Source organism: Cetorhinus maximus, chromosome 18 (assembly GCF_964194155.1).
Source record: "Cetorhinus maximus chromosome 18, sCetMax3.hap1.1, whole genome shotgun sequence".
Lineage (NCBI taxonomy): Eukaryota > Metazoa > Chordata > Chondrichthyes > Lamniformes > Cetorhinidae > Cetorhinus > Cetorhinus maximus.
Genome location: NC_135896.1, coordinates 99,111,615 through 99,132,568, shown reverse-complemented (window position 1 = coordinate 99,132,568; position 20,954 = coordinate 99,111,615). Strand labels below are relative to the sequence as shown.

Below are 20,954 nucleotides of genomic sequence, written 5' to 3'. Positions count from 1 at the left end.
CCCAAAGAGTATATCCTAGTAAACCATCTCTTCCCTAAGTAGGCAGATCTTTGGAATGGTGAGATGGATGCCTCAAGTGACAAAAGTTTACTGTGAACTAGCTTGTAGTGTGTGTAATTTTTCAAATATTGGCATCCCCATGGCACTGGAACCTATGCCTTGGCTAGGATTGGTGCTGAGCGGAAGGGTGATGGCACTTGCTACAGACACCAATAAATCTGAATTTACTTGATTTGATTATTTGAAGAATTTTGGTTGCCTTGGAGGGAGGGTTTCCTCCCAATGTTGTCGGCAGTGAAACCCAGCAGCCCTGTACAGTGAGGGTGCAAATAACAGGCAGCTCTGGATGTGGTTTACAGTTAATGTATCGCAAAAATTCTATAAAGCAGGTAACTGCAGCAAAAAAAAGGTGTTGGACAATCAGATTTAGTAAACATGATTAATTTTGCACAGTTAAAAATGGAAACACATTTTTGCAGAAGTTAAAAATTAATCTATTTTTTAAAGTTTTTTTGATCAGATAAGAGTACAAGAACTTTTTAAAAATGGCATTTGCAAAGTCTGATAAATCATGTTAAAAAGTTACAGAGTTTACTTTTTAAACAAGAATGATCCGATTTTTAAAAGGTTTCATGTTAAAAAGAATCAACCATTTTAACGTTTAAATCATCCTTTCTGGTGTGAGCCTCCTCGCTAAGATTTGCAAATTGGGAGGAGGGCTCTGTATGTTTGTAAATACAGGTGTAACATTTGAAAGTGCAAACAATTCACAAGTAATAAACTATTAGTCTAACTTTGTGTTGGCTCCTTACTTGCTGTTTGAAGTAGCGAACTTTCGGGTTTTTCGACGCTGAGATGCAGCCAGAAGTGAAGAGAATAAAAAGCAAAATACTGGGGATGAGGAAGTGGCTGGGGGGTTGGGAATGAGGAAGTGGCGGGGCTGGGGGCGGGGGCTGAGGGCGAGGGGGGTAGGACTGGGGGTTGGGGGCAGATATTCTCCGCTCCTGCCCTCTATGACACCCACCGCAAACAGAGACGGACAATTCCACCCAAAGAGTATATCCTAGTAAACCATCTCTTCCCTAAGTAGGCAGATCTTTGGAATGGTGAGATGGATGCCTCAAGTGACAAAAGTTTACTGTGAACTAGCTTGTAGTGTGTGTAATTTTTCAAATATTGGCATCCCCATGGCACTGGAACCTATGCCTTGGCTAGGATTGGTGCTGAGCGGAAGGGTGATGGCACTTGCTACTGACACCAATAAATCAGAATTTACTTGATTTGATTATTTGAAGAATTTTGGTTGCCTTGGAGGGAGGGTTTCCTCCCAATGTTGTCGGCAGTGAAGCCCAACAGCCCTGTACAGTGAGGGTGCAAATAGCAGGCAGCTCTGGATGTGGTTTACAGTTAATGCATCGCAAAAATTCTATAAAGCAGGTAACTGCAGCAAAAAAAAGGTGTTGGACAATCAGATTTAGTAAACATGATTAATTTTGCAGGGTTAAAAATGGAAACACATTTTTGTAGAATTGAAAAATTAATCTTTTTTTAAAAAGTTTTTTTTGATCAGATAAGAGTACAAGAACTTTAAAAAAATGGCATTTGCAAAGTCTGATAAATCAGGTTAAAAAGTTACAGGGTTTACTTTTTAAACAAGAATGAGCAGATTTTTAAAAGGTTTCATGTTAAAAAGAATCAACCATTTTAACATTTAAATCATCCTTTCTCGCTAAGATTTGCAAATTGGGAGGAGGGCTCTGTATGTTTGTAAATACAGGTGTAACATTTGAAAGTGCAAACAATTCACAAGTAATAAACTATTAGTCCAACTTTGTGTTGGCTCCTTACTTGCTGTTTGAAGTAGCGAACTTTCGGGTTTTTCGACGCTGAGATGCAGTCAGAAGTGAAGAGAATAAAAAGCAAAATACTGAGGATGAGGAAGTGGCAGCTCTGGGGTCGGGCGGGGTTGGGAATGAGGAAGTGGCGGGGCTGGAGGCGGGCGGGGTTGGGGATGAGGAAGGGGCTGGAGGCGGGCGGGGTTGGGGATGAGGAAGGGGCTGGGGCTGGAGGCGGGCGGGGTTGGGAATGAGATAGTGGCGGGGCTGGAGGCGGGCGGGGTTGGGAATGAGGAAGTGGCGGGGCTGGAGGCGGGCGGGGTTGGGGATGAGGAAGGGGCTGGAGGCGGGCGGGGTTGGGGATGAGGAAGGGGCGGGGCTGGAGGCGGGCGGGGTTGGGGATGAGGAAGGGGCTGGAGGCGGGCGGGGTTGGGAATGAGATAGTGGCGGGGCTGGAGGCGGGCGGGGTTGGGAATGAGGAAGTGGCGGGGCTGGAGGCGGGCGGGGTTGGGGATGAGGAAGGGGCTGGAGGCGGGCGGGGTTGGGGATGAGGAAGGGGCGGGGCTGGAGGCGGGCGGGGTTGGGGATGAGGAAGGGGCTGGAGGCGGGCGGGGTTGGGGATGAGGAAGGGGCGGGGCTGGAGGCGGGCGGGGTTGGGGATGAGGAAGGGGCTGGAGGCGGGCGGGGTTGGGGATGAGGAAGTGGCGGGGCTGGAGGCAGGCGGGGTTGGGGATGAGGAAGGGGCTGGAGGCGGGCGGGGTTGGGGATGAGGAAGGGGCTGGAGGCGGGCGGGGTTGGGGATGAGGAAGGGGCTGGAGGCGGACGGGGTTGGGAATGAGGAAGGGGCGGGCGGGGTTGGGAATGAGGAAGTGGCGGGCGGGGTTGGGAATGAGGAAGGGGCGGGCGGGGTTGGGAATGAGGAAGGGGCTGGGGCTGGAGGCGGGCGGGGTTGGGGATGAGGAAGGGGCTGGGGGGTTGGGAATGAGGAAGGGGCTGGGGGGTTGGGGATGAGGAAGTGGCGGGGCTGGAGGCGGGCGGGGTTGGGGATGAGGAAGGGGCGGGGCTGGAGGCGGGCGGGGTTGGGAATGAGGAAGGGGCTGGGGGGTTGGGAATGAGGAAGGGGCTGGGGGGTTGGGGATGAGGAAGTGGCGGGGCTGGAGGCGGGCGGGGTTGGGGATGAGGAAGGGGCGGGGCTGGAGGCGGGCGGGGTTGGGAATGAGGAAGTGGCGGGGCTGGAGGCGGGCGGGGTTGGGGATGAGGAAGGGGCTGGGGGGTTGGGAATGAGGAAGGGGCTGGGGGGTTGGGGATGAGGAAGGGGCTGGAGGCGGGCGGGGTTGGGAATGAGGAAGTGGCGGGGCTGGGGGCGGGCAGGGTTGGGAATGAGGAAGTGGCGGGGCTGGAGGCGGGCGGGGTTGGGGATGAGGAAGGGGCTGGGGGGTTGGGAATGAGGAAGGGGCTGGGGGGGTTGGGGATGAGGAAGGGGCTGGAGGCGGGCGGGGTTGGGAATGAGGAAGTGGCGGGGCTGGGGGCGGGCGGGGTTGGGAATGAGGAAGTGGCGGGGCTGGGGGCGGGCGGGAGAGATGCCCCGGCGTGTGGAATAATGGCTGTTCGCCGGGGAACAGAGCGGGAGCCCCGCTGCGGGGTAGGAGGAGCTAGAACTCCGAGGACACGTTCATGGAGAGGGCGCCCCTCAGGGCGAAGGGGGTCCCGGTCCCCCTATGAGGGAGTCTCACAGTTTGGAGAGGGAGGGAGGGAGTCTCACAGTTTGGAGAGTGAGGGAGTCCCTCAGTTTGGAGAGTGAGGGTGTCGCTCAGTTTGGAGAGTGAGGGAGTCCCTCAGTTTGGAGAGTGAGGGAGTCCCACAGTTTGGAGACTGAGGGAGGGAGTCCCACAGTTTGGGGACTGAGGGAGGGAGTCCCACAGTTTGGAGAGTGAGGGAGTCTCACAGTTTGGAGACTGAGGGAGGGAGTCCCACAGTTTGGGGACTGAGGGAGGGAGTCCCACAGTTTGGAGAGTGAGGGAGGGAGTCCCACAGTTTGGAGATTGAGGGAGTCTCATAGTTTGGAGAGTGAGGGAGTCTCATAGTTTGGAGAGTGAGGGAGTCTCACAGTTTGGAGAGTGAGGGAGGGAGGGAGTCTCATAGTTTGGAGAGTGAGGGAGTCCCTCAGTTTGGAGAGTGAGGGTGTCGCTCAGTTTGGAGAGTGAGGGAGTCCCTCAGTTTGGAGAGTGAGGGAGTCTCACAGTTTGGAGAGTGAGGGAGTCTCACAGTTTGGAGAGTGAGGGAGTCCCTCAGTTTGGAGAGTGAGGGTGTCGCTCAGTTTGGAGAGTGAGGGAGTCCCTCAGTTTGGAGAGTGAGGGAGTCTCACAGTTTGGAGAGTGAGGGAGTCTCACAGTTTGGGGACTGAGGGAGGGAGGGAGTCTCACAGTTTGGAGAGGGAGGGAGTCTCACAGTTTGGAGAGTGAGGGAGTCCCTCAGTTTGGAGAGTGAGGGAGTCCCTCAGTTTGGAGAGTGAGGGTGTCGCTCAGTTTGGAGATTGAGGGAGTCTCACAGTTTGGAGACTGAGGGAGGGAGTCCCACAGTTTGGGGACTGAGGGAGGGAGTCCCACAGTTTGGAGAGTGAGGGAGGGAGTCCCACAGTTTGGAGATTGAGGGAGTCTCATAGTTTGGAGAGTGAGGGAGTCTCATAGTTTGGAGATTGAGGGAGTCTCACAGTTTGGAGAGTGAGGGAGTCTCACAGTTTGGAGAGTGAGGGAGGGGGTCCCAAAGTTTGGAGAGTGAGGGAGGGAGTCCCACAGTTTGGAGAGTGAGGGAGTCTCATAGTTTGGAGAGTGAGGGAGTCTCATAGTTTGGAGAGTGAGGGAGTCTCACAGTTTGGAGATTGAGGGAGTCTCACAGTTTGGAGAGTGAGGGAGTCTCACAGTTTGGAGATTGAGGGAGTCTCACAGTTTGGAGAGTGAGGGAGGGAGTTGCACAGTTTGGAGGCTGAGGAAGGGAGAAGGAGGGTGAGAACAGGTTAACTGAGTAGTGGTTGGGTCTGCTTGCTGGGTCTTTACTGCGTTGGTGTGGGTTCCCCTGCTGTGACTGGCCGGTAGCACCGTGGGATATACAGACGTGTGTCAACACTACACCCATCAACAGGATTCCCATACAGCCTACGTCAGGAACACTCAGCCCCTCCCTGAATACATCTGGAAATCACTGCAAATATCTCCAGTCTGGCTCGTCAATCCAGAGAACATGCAACTGTTCACGCTATGCTGCATTACATTTATATATATATATATATCCAGCTTGATGTAGACAATCTGTCTCTCTCTCTCTCTCTGTCTCAGCCTCCCTCTGTCTGTCTGCCTCCCTCTCTCTCTAAATCATTCTCTCTGTCTGTCTCAGCCTCCCTCTGCCTGTCAGTCTGTCTCCCTCTCTCTTGCTAAATCTCCCTCTCTCTGTCTCCCTCTCTCTCTCTCTCTCTGTCTCCCCTCCCTCTCTCTGTCGCCCCTCTCTCTCTCTGTCTCTCTCTGTCTTCCATCCTGATGTACTCCAGACCTAGTTAGCGGGATGTATGTTCCACACCCCCTGGCCCTTTTTAAGCTGAAATGTCTGGAGTGCTGTTTGTGGCTGGGACATCCTGCAGCGGGTAAGGGTGAGGGACCGTTGCTGCTTCCTGGTGCTGGTGATGTCAAATTGCAGCAATGGGGGTCAGGTTGGCAAAGGTTTCATCAGATGACCAGCTGCCACCAAGCTTCCCCGCCATTGGCTGATCCATTGGCCAATCCAAGCCACTGACTGGACATGGATGCAACGCTTCCTCCTCAGGTCAGCTGAGCTGTGAAGAGAGGTTGGATAGACTTGGGTTGTTTTCGTTGGAGCAGAGGAGACTGAGGGGCGACCTGATCGAGGTGTACAAGATTATGAGGGGCATGGACAGGGTGGATAGGGAGCAGCTGTTCCCCTTAGTTGACGGGTCAGTCACGAGGGGACATAAGTTCAAGGTGAGGGGCAGGAGGTTTAGGGGAGATGTGAGGAAAAGCTTTTTTACGCAGAGGGTGGTGATGGTCTGGAATGCGCTGCCTGGGAGGGTGGTGGAGGCAGGTTGCCTCACATCCTTTAAAAAGTACCTGGATGAGCACTTGGCACGTCATAACATTCAAGGCTATGGGCCAAGTGCTGGTAAATGGGATTAGGTAGGTAGGTCGGGTGTTTCTCATGTGTCGGTGCAGACTCGATGGACTGAAGGGCCTCTTCTGCACTGTGTGATTCTGTGACTAGGAGGTAGTTTGGCCCACTGCAATGTTTGGATTTGTGTGCTACAGGGCACATGTGTGCACACTGAAAGTTGTCAGCCCTCTCCAACATTTAGTACCAGTGAATGCAGAACATGTCGAACATGATGAAATTCGAACCAGGCCCGGATTTTAAGGGCAGCGGCGAAGAGATGGTGTTTGCTTCGCTACTGATCTTAAGGAAAGCAGCTATAAACGATTTAGCTGGTCCTGCGGCATCATTGTCTCCCATTACAACATCAATTTTATTCTGGAACCATCTGTAAGGAATCTCCAGCTTCCCCACAAGAGTTAGATATCAAACAGTCTGAGCAACCAATCAGATTGAAGTATTCTTGGGAAATTAAAAAGCAAGGGTTATCATTCACTTTTCATCATTTTACAGAAAGCAAAATAAAAGATTGGGACATACAAATGGGATTGAGATAGAAGATGAAATAATATAAGCAAACTTTTTTTTAAAAAAAAAATCATGAAATGGAGGGAATGACACTCCACACTTTTAAAATTAGATTTTCAGGGACAGAGAGGTCATCATTTTAGTGATCAGAATTAGTATGCTACCAAAAAAATCCTCAGTTACACCACATTCAACAAGGCATAACTTTCTCAATGTTTTTTCACAGTGAGAATAGTGCAGAAAAGGTTGAAACTCAAATCAAATTCCTGATCCAGTTTTCATTGCACCTGCAAAAACTGAAAGCGCAGTCTACACTGGAGCAGATTATCATTGACGGCAATTCCCGGATTTCAGCATTTAACTAAACGCATGTACGACACCAGAAGTAATCAGTTTTACAGAGTAATATTACGAAGAGCACTGATAATTTTGCGGGCATTCTAAACGCATAGTCTGGCTCAATGTTTAAAACCCTGTTCCTATGGATGGCTTGCTGAAACTCAAACACACACACACACACACACACACATAGCAACGTGAGCACAGTTTAGATTCAGTTGCCCTCGCAGGTATATTAGGTATGCTCATACACTGCTGGGATAAAGCATTGCTGCGAGTAAAGGCTGACAATAAACACACCTTCCGCTGGGTGATAGATCTCTGATGAAAGCTCATTTAACCTGAAACATTAACTCTGTTCCTCTCTCCGCAGATGCTGCCGAGTATTTCCCGCATCCGCAGTATTTTGCTTTTGTTTAACTGATTTCCTTATCGATTAATTTCATCGATTAATTTCAATGCCATTCCATAGCTATTGAAGAGGAACATGGGCAGATTACAGCGCGTTGTAACTTTGCTGTAAACTGCTACTTGTTTTAACCATGTCTATGAAGCACTAAAAAAAACTATTTGTAACTGCCCATTTAATACTTTGCAAATGGTTCTAGAAACATGAAATGGATTGTCCGGTCCATCTAAATGGGCAGTAACATTAGAGCAATTCTCGGCGCTAGAGCTGGCACCTTTCAGGAGAAATTCGGTGATTTTGGCGAGTCGCACACAAGTGGTCAGAGGAGAAGCAGGGCCCAAGAACACAGTGTCCAGCCAGGCCAGGTGGCTGAGCCCCAAGAACCAGAAAATGGACCAAAAGGAGATCCTTCATTCTGACCATCTCGATTTGAGCTGGAAAGTGACACGGTCACTCTGGATTAATTAACTCCAAGGAATGGCATAGGTGAGGGAAAAAAATGGTTTAAAGTCGCCACACACACACACACTCTCTCTGTTACCTTTAAAGTGGGCACCACAGTTACTGTGAACAAGTCACACACAGTCCCAGGTGGTGGTCACATACTGCAGCCAGAGGCAGGGAGTGAAAGGTATGGGACAGGTTACAGGACCACCAGGGATTTATTCCGGAGCCAGAGCAAGGCTCTGATCAGAAACTGCGGTAAAAGTAGAAGTCTTGTGTCGGCCACCTACAGCCACTTGACCAAGCGGAGTGAGGGGAGAACTTCCCCTCTATCGCCAGAGGCGAAGAGGCGAGCAGAAATACCCCCCGCCCCCAGCCCCGGCAGAGAGAAAAAATAATTCACTTCAAATAGATCAAAGTCTCACCTGCCCCCTCTCACATCCCTCGGGGAACTCTTTCGAGTTATCAACAGTCACAGATTGCAACTCTTTCGAGTACAATCACAGTTCTTGGTTTTCCGGGAGTGGGACATGAACCCACAACCCTCTGATTCAAAGGCGAGGGTGCTATGAACTGAGCCACACCTGACACCTCTCCCTCAGGGAAGCTGGGCAGTGGGGAGGGGGTTAAATCTGAGCTCACCTGATGGAATGGAGGCAGTTTTACAGCGACGTGTTGTAAAGAAAAGTCGTGGAGCCGAAATTAAATTAATGCTAACCTGGGGAACTCAATAGAGTGTCAGACACCTAGAACGGTCCACATACCTTGATTGTGAAATGTTTGCTCGCTCACCTGGTAAGCGTTTCTGTTTACCCCAGACCCACTGTGGAATTTGCATATTGAAATCAAGGCTGTGACTCTCCTGCTAAAAGTGGAATGTCTTCTATTTTAAACATTCTCTGAAAACTGCAGTAAAAAAGTTCACGCAGCTGAGTACAGATATTAGCAACGAGCTTAGAGTATTGTCAAGTAGAATATTCTCATTCAAATTTACGTGCAGAATATCATATTATAGAGGTCACTCAGAAAACCAGGTGCTGGGTGAGAGTTAACCTGAAAACTTGGAAAGCTGTTTTTAAATAATGTTGGGTTTTAACATCATTTCCATGGATAAGTCCGCAATTTGTGGAACATCTGAGATATGCCATGAGTTCTCCTCTACAATTTAAGAACCTAGGGACAGGAGGCCATTCAGGCCCTCAATACTATTCCACCATTCAATTACATCATGGCTTATCTGTATCTTATTCCATTTCTGGACTATTCACATTGCTTACTGTGGCCATTAGCATTTCTCTCACATCGCCCGGGCCCCTCTGAAATCACCGGGGATGCCGGATTTGCTGGATATGTGCCATCACTATTAATGGCACCACATCAGCATTGAGCTAAAAATCATCAGTGGTGTGGGTGACCTGTCAAAGATGTCATTCATGGTCCTCACATGACTCAACCTGGAAGGCCAACAAAGAAAGCATTTCAACCATGGAATCTTACTCTAGCAAGCCTGGAAATTATTAAGAGTTTTATTTTTTTTAAAAAACTGTTTTGGCAGCCTTTTCATACCTGTCCAGCCATTCAAAGCCCTGTTAGTGTTGAAAGGAAATCATTTTCAGGACCCAAAACTCTTTCTACACTCAGAAGAGGGCTAATGTGCTGCAATGATCTATCCACTGGCATAGTCACTGTTTTTGATTATTATGGAGAACCTAGAAGGGGAGCAGTGGGAGCAGACACGTCAATGAAGACAACATTGCTACACTTCCTCACCAGAGTTGTGAAGGAAGAAGTGTCTTTTGAGGCAATGTTGGAGATGTACAGACTGGACTTTAACAAGAAAGCAAACCACTATCTGTACGAGATGCAGTGTTAGAGCCTGAACTTATCAGAAGGTGACAATAGCCCTCAATCTCTACAGAGATAACCATTAGACACCTCTGTAACATTAGCCAAGGGACTGAGAACCTACATTCAACAGGTCACATATTAGATATTCTACAGGGCATCTGACCTCATTAAGTTCAACATGTACCTGGGCACAGCAAAGAGACAGGTTCACCAATTTCCATAGGACAGCACTTTCCCCAGTGTTCAAAAACCATCGGTGAGACCCACATGCTGTTGAAGCTGTCACTTTCCTCAACAGGCAAGGCTACCCTTCCCTAAATGGCTTAATTGTATGAACTGTCCAATTGCACGCCTGCAGCAAAATGTTGCAGATGCTGAAAATCTTAGAAAAACAGAAACTGCTGGAAATACTGTGTTTCTCGCTTCACTGATATTGCCAGATCTACTGAGTTCATGCTACTGACTATAAGACCAGAAGATGTAGGAGCAGAAGTAGGCCATTCGGCCCATCTAGTCTGCTCCACCATTCAATGAGATCATGGCTGATCTGATAATCCTCAACTCTACTTTCATGCCTTTTCCCTGTAACCCTTGATCCCCTTACTGATTAAAAATCTGTCTATCTCAGCCTTGAATATAACGATTTAACGACCCAGCCCCTACAGCCCTCTGCAGTAAAGAATTCCACAGATTCACTACCCTCTGACAGAAGAAATTCCTCCCACCTCTGTTTTAAATTGGTGACCCCTTACTCTGAGATTATGCCCTCTGGTCCTAGACTCTCCCACAAGGGGAAACAGCCTCTCAGCACCTACCCTGTCAAGCCCCCTAAGAATCTTATATGTTTCAATAAGGTCACCTCTCATTCTTCTAAACTCCAATGAGTACAGGCCCAACTTACTCAACCTTTCCTCATAAGAAAATCCCTCCATCCCCGGGATCAACCTAGTGAACCTTGTCTGCTCTGCCTCCAATGCCAGTATATCTTTTCTTAAATAAGGGGATCAAAAGTGTTTACAGTATTCTCCGTGTGGTCTAACTAGTGTTATAACTAACTAGTGTATAGTTTTAGCAAGACTTCCCTATTTTTATACTCCATTCCCTTTGAAATAAAGGCCAACATTCCATTTGCCTTCCCTATTACCTGCTGAACTTGTATGTTAGCTTTTTGTGATTCATGAATGAGGGCCCCCAAATCCCTCTGTGCTGCAGCTTTCTGCAGTCTTTCTCCATTTAAATAATATTCAGCCCCTCTATTCTTCCTGCCAAAGCGCATAACCTCACGTTTTCCCACATTATATTCCATCTGCCACTTTTTTGCCCACTCACGTAACCTGTCTATATCCATCTGTAGACTCTTTGGGTCATCCTCACCACTTGCCTTCCCACCTATTTTTGTGTCATCCGCAAACTTGGTGATAGTACATTCATTTCCCTCATCTAAGTCATTAATATAAATTGTAAGTAATTGAGGCCCCAGAACTGATCCCTATGGCACTCCACTAGTTACAGGTTGCCATCCTGAAAATGCCCCCCTTATCCCAACTTTCTGTCTACTATTAGTTGGCCAATTCTCTATCCATGCTAATAAACTTCACCCAACACGATGGGCTCATCTTATTAAGTAGCCTTATGGGTAGTAGCTTATTCAACACCTTTTGGAAATCCAAATATATTACATCTTCTGGTTCCCCTTTATCTATCCTGCTAGCTACCTCCTCAAAGAATTCTAATAAATTTGTCAGGCATGGTTTCCCCTTCATGAAGCCATGCTGACTCTGCTTGATTAGATTATGTGATTCTAAATGCTCTGCTATTACATCCTTTATAATAGACTCTAACATTTTCCCAATGACAGATGGTAAGCTAATTGGCCTATAGTTACCTGTTTTTTGTCTCCCTTTTTGAATAAGGGTGTTACATTGGCAGTTTTCCAATCCTCTGGGACTTTTCCAGAATCTAAGGATTCTTGGAAGATTACTACCAGTGCATCCCACTATCTCTGTAGCTACTTCATTAATATCCAGGATGCAACCCATCAGGTCCAGGGGACTTATCGGCCTTTAGCCCCATTAGTTTCCCTAGAACTTTTTTGACCTGAGTATTTACAGCATTTTCTGTTTTTATTGCTCACACTGCAGGTTAACACAGTAGCAGGGAAATGCAAACAATGCTTTTGCCCTCTGACACTCCCAACATCCATGACTTGTTCAGCTGGAAGAGACAAAAAAAAAGACTTGCATTTATATAGAACCTCAGGACAAAGCACTGGGCAGACAATTAAGTATTTTTGAAATGCAGTCACTGTTTTAGTGTAAAAAATAAAGCTCCCACACACAGCAATGTAATAATGACCAAATAACCTGTTTTTTTAGTAATATTTATTGAGGGAGAAGTAGGGAACACCCTCCTCTTCAGAATAGTTCCATATTTACTTCTACCTGAGAGGACAGTGTAAACACTCCCTGAGATCCGATTTTGTGCTCAAGTCTCGAGTGGAACTACAGCCCACAACCCTCTGATCAGAGACAAGAATGTTATCCACGAAGCCACAGCCAACAACTAAGAGATGGATAGGTCATAGGGAACAAAGCTTACCCTCAAAGCCAGGGCTAACGACATGTTTCCACATCACCTATATTGCACCACAGGAGCAGTTCAACAACCGTACACAGGTGTCACCCGGCAAATGATGGAGGGGACAATTGGGGTGCTCATATCATTCTTCTAGTGCTTGGAGTGACATTGGGGGGGAATGTTCTATCCCCAAGCTAAGTGGCAAAGACTCTAATGCCTGCTACACCCTGTACAATTCTACTCTGCAGGGAGAAGTATCGCCTAACTTGGCAGATGAGGTGCCTGTGAATTGAAGGATTCTGACCTGGATGTCCCTGGGCCCCTTGGATTCGAGAGCACCCCTATAATCATCGGCAGTGGACAGGGTGGCCAGAGATTAGCAGCTGGTGACTCAGGTGTTTGGACAATAATAACCACCTCTGCACGTCCTTCCTCCAGTTTCACCAGCAAAATGGAAATGGAACAGAAAGTCTGCAATTTCGCCATGGGATGGTTCCATGTGATTACAGGAGCATGAAAGAGGACAGGCAGGATTGAATAACAATGAAACCTATCTTCTGTGCAAAGTCAATAGTCAACCAGCAACAAGGTAAATGCAAATAAGAGCAAAGAATCTCTGGACTCCCATCAGGAATCAACAAAGTAGTAGTGTAAAATTTTATAAATAGTGCATTTTTTTTATGTTACAGAACTTAGTTTTCAGTGGTAAGAAAATATCCTACCATGAACCTATATACATCACTGCCTGTGAATTATGCAGCAGTGGTAACTGTATTGAGGTAGTAAATTGAAAAGTAATGGTTAGTTACAGAAGTAGTTCCAAATTTTCCCTGTCACTTCACTTTTAAATACAAATTCATCGTCAATCTATTGAAATCAGAAAAATGTTTCAAACAATTTAAAATTACCAAGAGAACAATATCAAGAATGATGAATAATAGAACAAGACCATTGCAATAGCAACAACATAACAGGAATAACTATAAAAATGTTGAAATTATTTACAACTGCAGCCTGAGTGTGAGGAGGGGATGATTCTATATTGAAGGGGCAGCCTTGCCTTGTCTGTGTAAAAACCTTTCAGGCCCAAGGCATGGCCTCTGTGACTCATACACGGATAAGAATCAGGGGAGTTTGGAGCTAGGTTCTGGCTGTCGCTCCTAAGGTCATAGGAAATAGGTGACTCCAGTGATAGGGCAGCTATTGCTGGCTGCATCTTTGGGGGAGTGAGCCATTTCAGACATGTCAGGCACAAAGCCTGGGGGCTAAAGGAGGTGGCCTTGGGAACTGTTGCTTTCCTTCTCATCAGCAGCACGTTCCTTCTAGCCCAGGACTGTCGCTGCACCTGATGGCATTGAAAGAGAGGCCCTGTGTCATGTGTAGGACAGTACTCAGATGGCTCCTGGGCTGGCAGCTCCTTTGTTATGCACCTCTATCCTTGACAATTTGTTGCCATCTGTAGTGTACGGGTGTTTGGGTTAGTCAGGGTAAATGTGGGACCGGATAAACAGTACCGTCCACATTATGATGTAGAGTCACAGGATGGTAGACTGTGGGCAGAGTCTGGTAGAAGCCAGCAAGAGGACACCACCTAGTTAGGACTGTACTTTGGAGCTATATATGGCTGTATGTTAACAATAGACAGTTTATGTCCAACCACACAAACCTCCAGACTTCCCGGTGAGACACAGAACCGTACACCGCCCTTTAACCTTTTTTGCCCAACCTCTTCTGTTACACTGGCTCTAATGGGTATTTTTAGCCCGAACTACATGTTAAATGCTAGTTTGTTACCTGGGCTCACTGCCAATCCCCAACTGTACCTGCACTTTGTTTTCATCAGTGCGCACTGGAACTATAATTTGCCTTCCAGATTCCTGGACATCTCCACACATCAAGGCTACACCTCCACTGGAATACACTGTAGGACTCATCTATGTCTTTTTTTATTTATTCAAAGGATGCGATGTCACGAGCAAAGTCAGCATTTATTGCCCATCCTAACTGCCCTCGAGAAGGTGGTGCGCCACTTTCTTGAACAGCTGCAGTCCATGTGGTGTAGGTACGCTCACAGTGCTGTTAGGGAGGGAGCTCCAGGATTTTGACCAATAGCAATGGAGGAACAGCGATACAGTTCCAAGTCAGGATGAATTTGCAGATTGCAGTGTTTCCATGATTCTGCTGCTCTTGTCCTTCTAGGTGGTAAGAGGTCACAGGTTTGGAAGGTACTGTCGAATGAGCCTTGGTGAATCGCTGCAGTGCATCTTGTAGATGGTACACATTGTTGCCAGTGTGTGTCGGTGGTGGAGGGAGTGATTGTTTAAGGTGGCGGATGGGGTGTTGATCAAGTAAGCTGCTTTGTTCTGGAGCTTCTTCAGTGTTGTTGGAGCTGCACTCATCTAGGCATGTTATCTAAAAGGTGGGAGATTGCAGAGCTCTGAGGTGCAGAGTGATCTGGGTATCCTACTGCATGCATCACAAAAGGCTGGTAGGCAGGTACAGCAAGTAATAGAATGTTATAATTTATTGCGAGAGGAATTGAGTACAAAAGTAGGGAGGTTATGCTTCAGTTGTACAGCACACTAGTGAGACCACATTTGGAGTACTGTGTACCGTGTTTAAGGAGGATGTAAATGTGTTGGAAACAGTTTAGAGTTTTACCAGACTAATACCTGGAATGGGTGGGTTGTCTTTTGAGGAAACTTTGGACAGACTAGGCTTGTATCCGCTGGAGCTTAGAAGAGTAAGAGGCGACCTTGATTGAAACATAAAAGATCCTGAGGGGTCTTGACAGGGTGAATGTGGAGAGGCTGTTTCCTCTTGTGGGAGAATCTAGAACTAGGGGTCACTGTTTAAAAATAAGGGTTCACCTGTTTAAAACAGAGATGAGGTGAAATTTTTTCACACTGAGGGTCATAAGTCTTTGGAACTCTCTTCCTGAAAAGATGGTGGAAGCAGAGTCTTTGAATATTTTTAAGGTAGAGGTGGATAGATTCTTGATAAGCAAGGGGATAATAGGTTATTGGGGGTAAATGGGATGCAGATTGGAGGTTACTATCAGATCAGCCGTGACCTTATTAAAGGGTGGAACAGGCTCGAAGGGCTGAATGGCCTACTCTGCTCCTTGTTCATGAATCGCAATCTTGACTTGTGCCTTGTAGATGGACAGGCTTTGGGGGAGTCAGATGGTGATTTACTTGCTGCAGAATTCACTGCAATTAACATTTTCCCCACACAACGGCCAATGACTGTCTCCAACAAGAGAGAATCTAACCATCTCCACTTGACATTCAATGGTATTACCATCACTGAATCCCCCACTATAAACATCAATGGTATTACCATCACTGAATCCCCCACTATAAACATCAATGGTATTACCATCACTGAATCCCCCACTATAAACATCAATGGTATTACCATCACTGAATCCCCCACTATAAACATCAATGGTATTACCATCACTGAATCCCCCACTATAAACATCAATGGTATTACCATCACTGAATCCCCCCACTATAAACATCAATGGTATTACCATCACTGAATCCCCCACTATAAACATCAACGGTATTACCATCACTGAATCCCCCACTATAAACATCAACGGTATTACCATCACTGAATCCCCCCACTATAAACATCAACGGTATTACCATCACTGAATCCCCCACTATAAACATCAACGGTATTACCATCACTGAATCCCCCACTATAAACATCAACGGTATTACCATCACTGAATCCCCCACTATAAACATCAATGGTATTACCATCACTGAATCCCCCACTATAAACATCAACGGTATTACCATCACTGAATCCCCCACTATAAACATCAACGGTATTACCATCACTGAATCCCCCACTATAAACATTAATGGTATTACCATCACTGAATCCCCCCACTATAAACATCCTGGGGTTTACCATTGATCAGAAACTGAACTGGAAACAATCTCTCTAGCCAGGATAACTTTGTTGTTGGGGTCTAATCTTTCACTGTTTCTATTCTCTACCAACTGCACCCAGTCTGCCCCCCTGCACCCCTACCCCACACTGATGGGTCAGCAGTCACATGCTCATTAAACTGACCAATAAAGACAGTCAGGACACAAAAAGTGGCTATTATAGACAAAAGCACATAGTGAGAAACATTTTTACAAAAATTTATTAAAATGCGTCTGACAATACAAAATAGATTGTTCAACCCCATCTAATTACAAATGAAACTATTTCCTGCAACTCACATGACAACACTTGTGAATACTGGCTGATGCTCTACATAAATAATCTGGGCAGTTGTACAATAAGATTTGAGGTTACTATTATAGCTTTCATATGTTCGTCCACTAGAAACTTTTCTTTCACATTACAGGCGTGATTTTTGGAATGAAGAACCATTAGCTGTCTTTGTCTTCTTCTGGTCCACTGCCCTCGCTATCACTGTCCCTGCCAGGATGTTCAGGCATTGGTTTATATTCTTCCTTTGTTGTCTCTTCATCCTTATTCTCAGGAATCACCTCTTCAGTTTCTTCCACATTCTCAGTACCTGGCACTGGAGTTGGCTCTTGAATTGACTGAGGGACTGGGGGCGGAAGTAACTGCTGCAGAGAAAAATTTAAGCATATTTAATAAATGTAGCAAAAAAACCAACTGGTGTTGGTACACTGTACTGAGACAATGGCTCTGTTAATATCACAGGAACCTGAAGCAACTGTGGAAACATAACTAATGCAGCAGCCATTGTGACAACCAGCAATTCCCCAAGCTTAGAAACGTACAAATCCAAATTTGGCAATGTTATCATTATCGAGATATTCCAACTTTCACCCTGTAGTCCAACATTCATTATGTGGACCCAACTTTTCAAATTTGTCCTGTTGTTTCTTAACTGTTCCTGAAAACAGAGATGATGTGATGAGAAAGGAGAAAACAAAAGCAAATTTTCCCACTCAAATCAATCACAAATCAGCACATACTGAGCTTCTAACAGTTACAGTAGTCAGTATCTGAAAATCTAAGCTTCAGGTTCCTGGCACAATTATTTTCCATCGTTTTCATTTTTATATTAAAATACAGATGAGGCAAGCTTGATAACCTGCAACTTGTCAAAGCAAATAAGAATGTCAAAATCATCATCGTTTAAACAAGTCAAATATATGTAAATTTTATTGAAAAACCTTTTCTTAATTTATTTGTTCACGGAATTTGGACATGACTGGGTTAGCGTTTATTGCCAACCCCTAATTGCCCCTTGAGAAGGTGGTGGTGAGCTGCCTTCTTGAACCGCTGCAGTCCATGCGGTGTAGGTGCACCCACAGTGCTGTTAGGGAGCTCCAGGATTTTGACCCAGCGACAGTGAAGGAACGGCGATATATTTCCAAGTCAGGATGGTGAGTGGCTTGGAGGAGGTGGCATGTGGTGGCGTTCCCATACGTCTGCTGCCCTTGTCCCTCTAGATGGTAGCAGTCGTGGGCTTGGAAGTCGCTGTCTAAACAGCCTTGGTGAATTGCTGCAGTGCATCTTGCCGATGGTACACTGCTGCTACAATGCATCAGTGGTGGAGGGAGTGAATGTTGAAGGTGGTGGCTAGGCTGCTTTGTCCTGGATAGTGTCCAGCTGCACTCATCCAGGCAAGTGGGGAGTATTCCATCACACTCCTGACCTGTGATTTATAGATGGTGGACAGGCTTTGAGGAGTCAGGTGGTGAGTTACTCACCATAGAATTCCCAACCTCTGACCTGCTCTTGTAGCCACAGTATTTACATGGCTAGTTCAATTCAGTTTCTGATCAATGGTAACCCCCCCTCAGGACGTAGATGATGTCAAGATATCAGATTTTGTTTTCATTTCATTAAATGGAGAAATTAACATCAATGCTGAAAGCATGTAATTACAAATTGCCAAGTTTAAATGCCTCTCAGCTTCATGGGACAAACAGTGCAGTAAAAATGCTGCATAAACGACAAACTATTGACGTTATTTTATCATTTTAACTCACATTTAATGTTGCAGTGTCTCAAAACCACTTCGAGTCAAAATACTTAACAACTTGAATTTTTTTCAAGTGCTTTTAACAGTAAAATACCCCAAAGTGCTTCACAGGAGTGTTAACCAACAGAATTTGACAGTTAATTAGAAAAATTTGGCCTCTATCCAACAAGGTGCACTTAAGGCAGTTATTGTCATACATATATAGATCAAGTTAATTATTTCATGGACACTGTAGGCTTGAAGAGTCCTAAATAGTGCTCCTTCCATATTAATAACACTTTCTACATGTCAAGAATATGATAGAGGAACACCCATTTCAGATATAACTGAGCATTCATAAAAGTGAATATGATACTTATTAAAACTAATAGGATTTTGAAGGTTTATATTTTTATATACAAATATGAATAAAGAAGGGCAGACCCACAAAAGAAATGAACAGGTAAATTAGTTTTGTTTTCATTTCATAAGCTATTAGCAATAATCCCTTTACCTGAGGCTCATCATCTAGTCGAGAATCTAATGCTCATCTGAAACACAGGCTTTAACTGCAAGAACACTGAACCGAGGGGGAAATAAAAACAGTTCTTTACCTTTCTGTATTGGTGCATATTCTGAATCGTCTGCATGTACATATTGTAAACAAAGTTTGCCATCTCAGGCATGTTTCTGATAACTCGCTTTAAATGAGTTGGAATTTTATCATTCTGGAAAAAACAAACGTTCCCGAGGGTTATAACAGGACATTTGCAAAACCACTGATAAAAGCCCGGTCAGAAAGGATAATCATCTGTCATTTAATATTAGTTACCCTTCTGTCTGTCGGGTGATACTCAGATGGCACAATGTGCAGCTGGAGTGGTCGAGCAGTTAGCTGATTAAAGGCTGGAGTAAGTTCAAAACAGTTCTGGAACAGTGATACTCTTGCAAATATGTACAGCCCAAGCCTGGCTCTTGACATGGCAACAACTAATCGCCGAACATCTCTGCATAAAAAGGAAGATGATGGTTAATATCCTGGTTATTGCAACAAGGCTTACTGTTGTAGAAAAACTATTCAGCCTAAAGAAAATTTAAAAATTGCATTTAATAAATGTCATTTCGGCAAAGGTGGCCTGAGCCCAATGCTGTCACCAGTTCAGCAATCAATAAACCTAAAGTTTCAAGCTGATAGCAAATGGCCATACAGTCATGCTCAATTAGGTCAGTCACAGAAAGAGTTATGTAGTACACTGTCCGATATAATGTTTTACAACTTAATTTAATTTTTAAATTGGACAATATGGGTTTTCATTACAAATTGAATTTCTATTTTAATTTACTATGCTCCTGAACTTCTCTTGCCTTTAGGGCGCTCTGTAATCTCACCCTTCTCTACCTCCCTGATCTCCAAGTTCTTTTCGTTCATTGACTCCTCCGGTGCCAGACTGTTTCTTGCTTCTAGCTCCACCGTCAGCAATCAATATTTCAGACACCAGACACTATGGGGAGAATTTCCCCCCATTGGGGGGAGGGGGGGGGGGGTTGTGCGGGGGTGGGCACGGATCTGATCAGCGCCCCCAATTGGGTCCGCGCTGCCATTTTACGTGGGCGGGCCAATTAAGACCAGCCCAGCGTGACGCACGCCCGGAAGCGCTGAGCGCTCCCTGTGTGTGGACGGGGCGGGGGTCCCCTGAGTCACAGAGGTGCCTCAGGGAGATTGGTTTTAAGTTTTAACAGTTCAATAAAGTGTTGAAAAAATTATGACAAGTCCTCTCATGTGAAACTATCACATGAGCTGGGACATGTGCATTAATTTCAACAAATATTTTTGAGAAAATTTGAAATCATTCGTGAAACCTCATCCCGCCTGTGGACGAGGTTCCATGAAAAATGCGAAGGCCGCCTGGGCTCTTCGCCTGCCGCTAACCTTAAGGGTTGGACAGGCAGCTTTGTTAATTATTTTAGTTATTAGTTAAATGGCCTTAATAGGCCTTTGACAGTTCGGCGGGCGCACAGCCAACTCAGCTGCACGCCCGCCGAACTGAGGATCAGAATGACGCACGTCCGTGTCACCCCATGTCATTTTACGCCTCAGCAAGCGGGGGCAGGGCCCGCTCACCGAACCGAAGATTCTGCCCTATATTTCTACCCCATGGCACTCCCGCTTTCAATATCGCCATTTTGCAACAGTCCTCTAATCATATTGCTGATTCAAAAAAACCGACTGTCAAAAAAAGCAATGAGTTGCTAGAAGCTTTTAGTATGTGGTAGTCAACATCAAGATTCCCATGAAAAACAGCTGATGTTAGCCAGCCAGACTCGTATCTTCAGCCACATTGCCTAAATGAAGAACCTTGATACTACCCCTCCCAAAACTATATGAATCCTGTGGGTAAGGCCACCCAGGTTAATCAATATAAAATACAACACATGCAACTTACAGTCATTTACATTTCTATATTGCTCATCACATGAAAAGATGTCTCACAGCACTTTCCAAGAAATTAGGCAAATAGACATGAGATATGAGTGAGAAGGGATAAAGATTTCCTGGCACTGAAATGCAGTTAAAGATAAAAGGGATTGGAAAACTTCTGAAAGCAGAGAGAGTTGTGGCAAATTGGAGCTGTTGGAAGAGGGAATTAAAGAGTGTTGGGAGATTACTGACTCAAATACTGGCTACTGAAGCAAACAATAGTCTGGCACCAGAGGGTTCGATGAACAAGATCAGGGAGGTAGACAACAGCGAGGTTATGGAGAGACCAGAATGTACAAACAAGTCAGTTCTCTGTGGCACTGGAAGCCACAGGAATTCAGCAAGGCTGGGAATATGGGACTTGGT

The 20,954-nt window shown here is 45.8% G+C and overlaps 1 protein-coding gene across 3 annotated transcripts in view; it reads right to left on the bottom strand.

Moving 5' to 3' along the window:
- Positions 1–16,277: 16,277 nt before the first annotated feature.
- aqr (aquarius intron-binding spliceosomal factor) overlaps positions 16,278–20,954 on the bottom strand; it is a 55,368-nt gene continuing 50,691 nt past the window's right edge. For 2 of the 3 annotated variants that reach the window (XM_078563271.1, XM_078563272.1), the window contains exons 34-36: positions 18,942–19,116; positions 18,724–18,837; positions 16,278–16,739 (exon numbers count right to left, since the gene is read on the bottom strand). In XM_078563271.1, coding sequence (XP_078419397.1) covers positions 16,536–16,739; positions 18,724–18,837; positions 18,942–19,116 — 493 coding nt within the window. In that variant the 3' untranslated portion in view covers positions 16,278–16,535. The remainder of the gene's footprint in view (positions 16,740–18,723; positions 18,838–18,941; positions 19,117–20,954) is intronic. The other variant, XM_078563274.1, reaches the window with a different exon arrangement.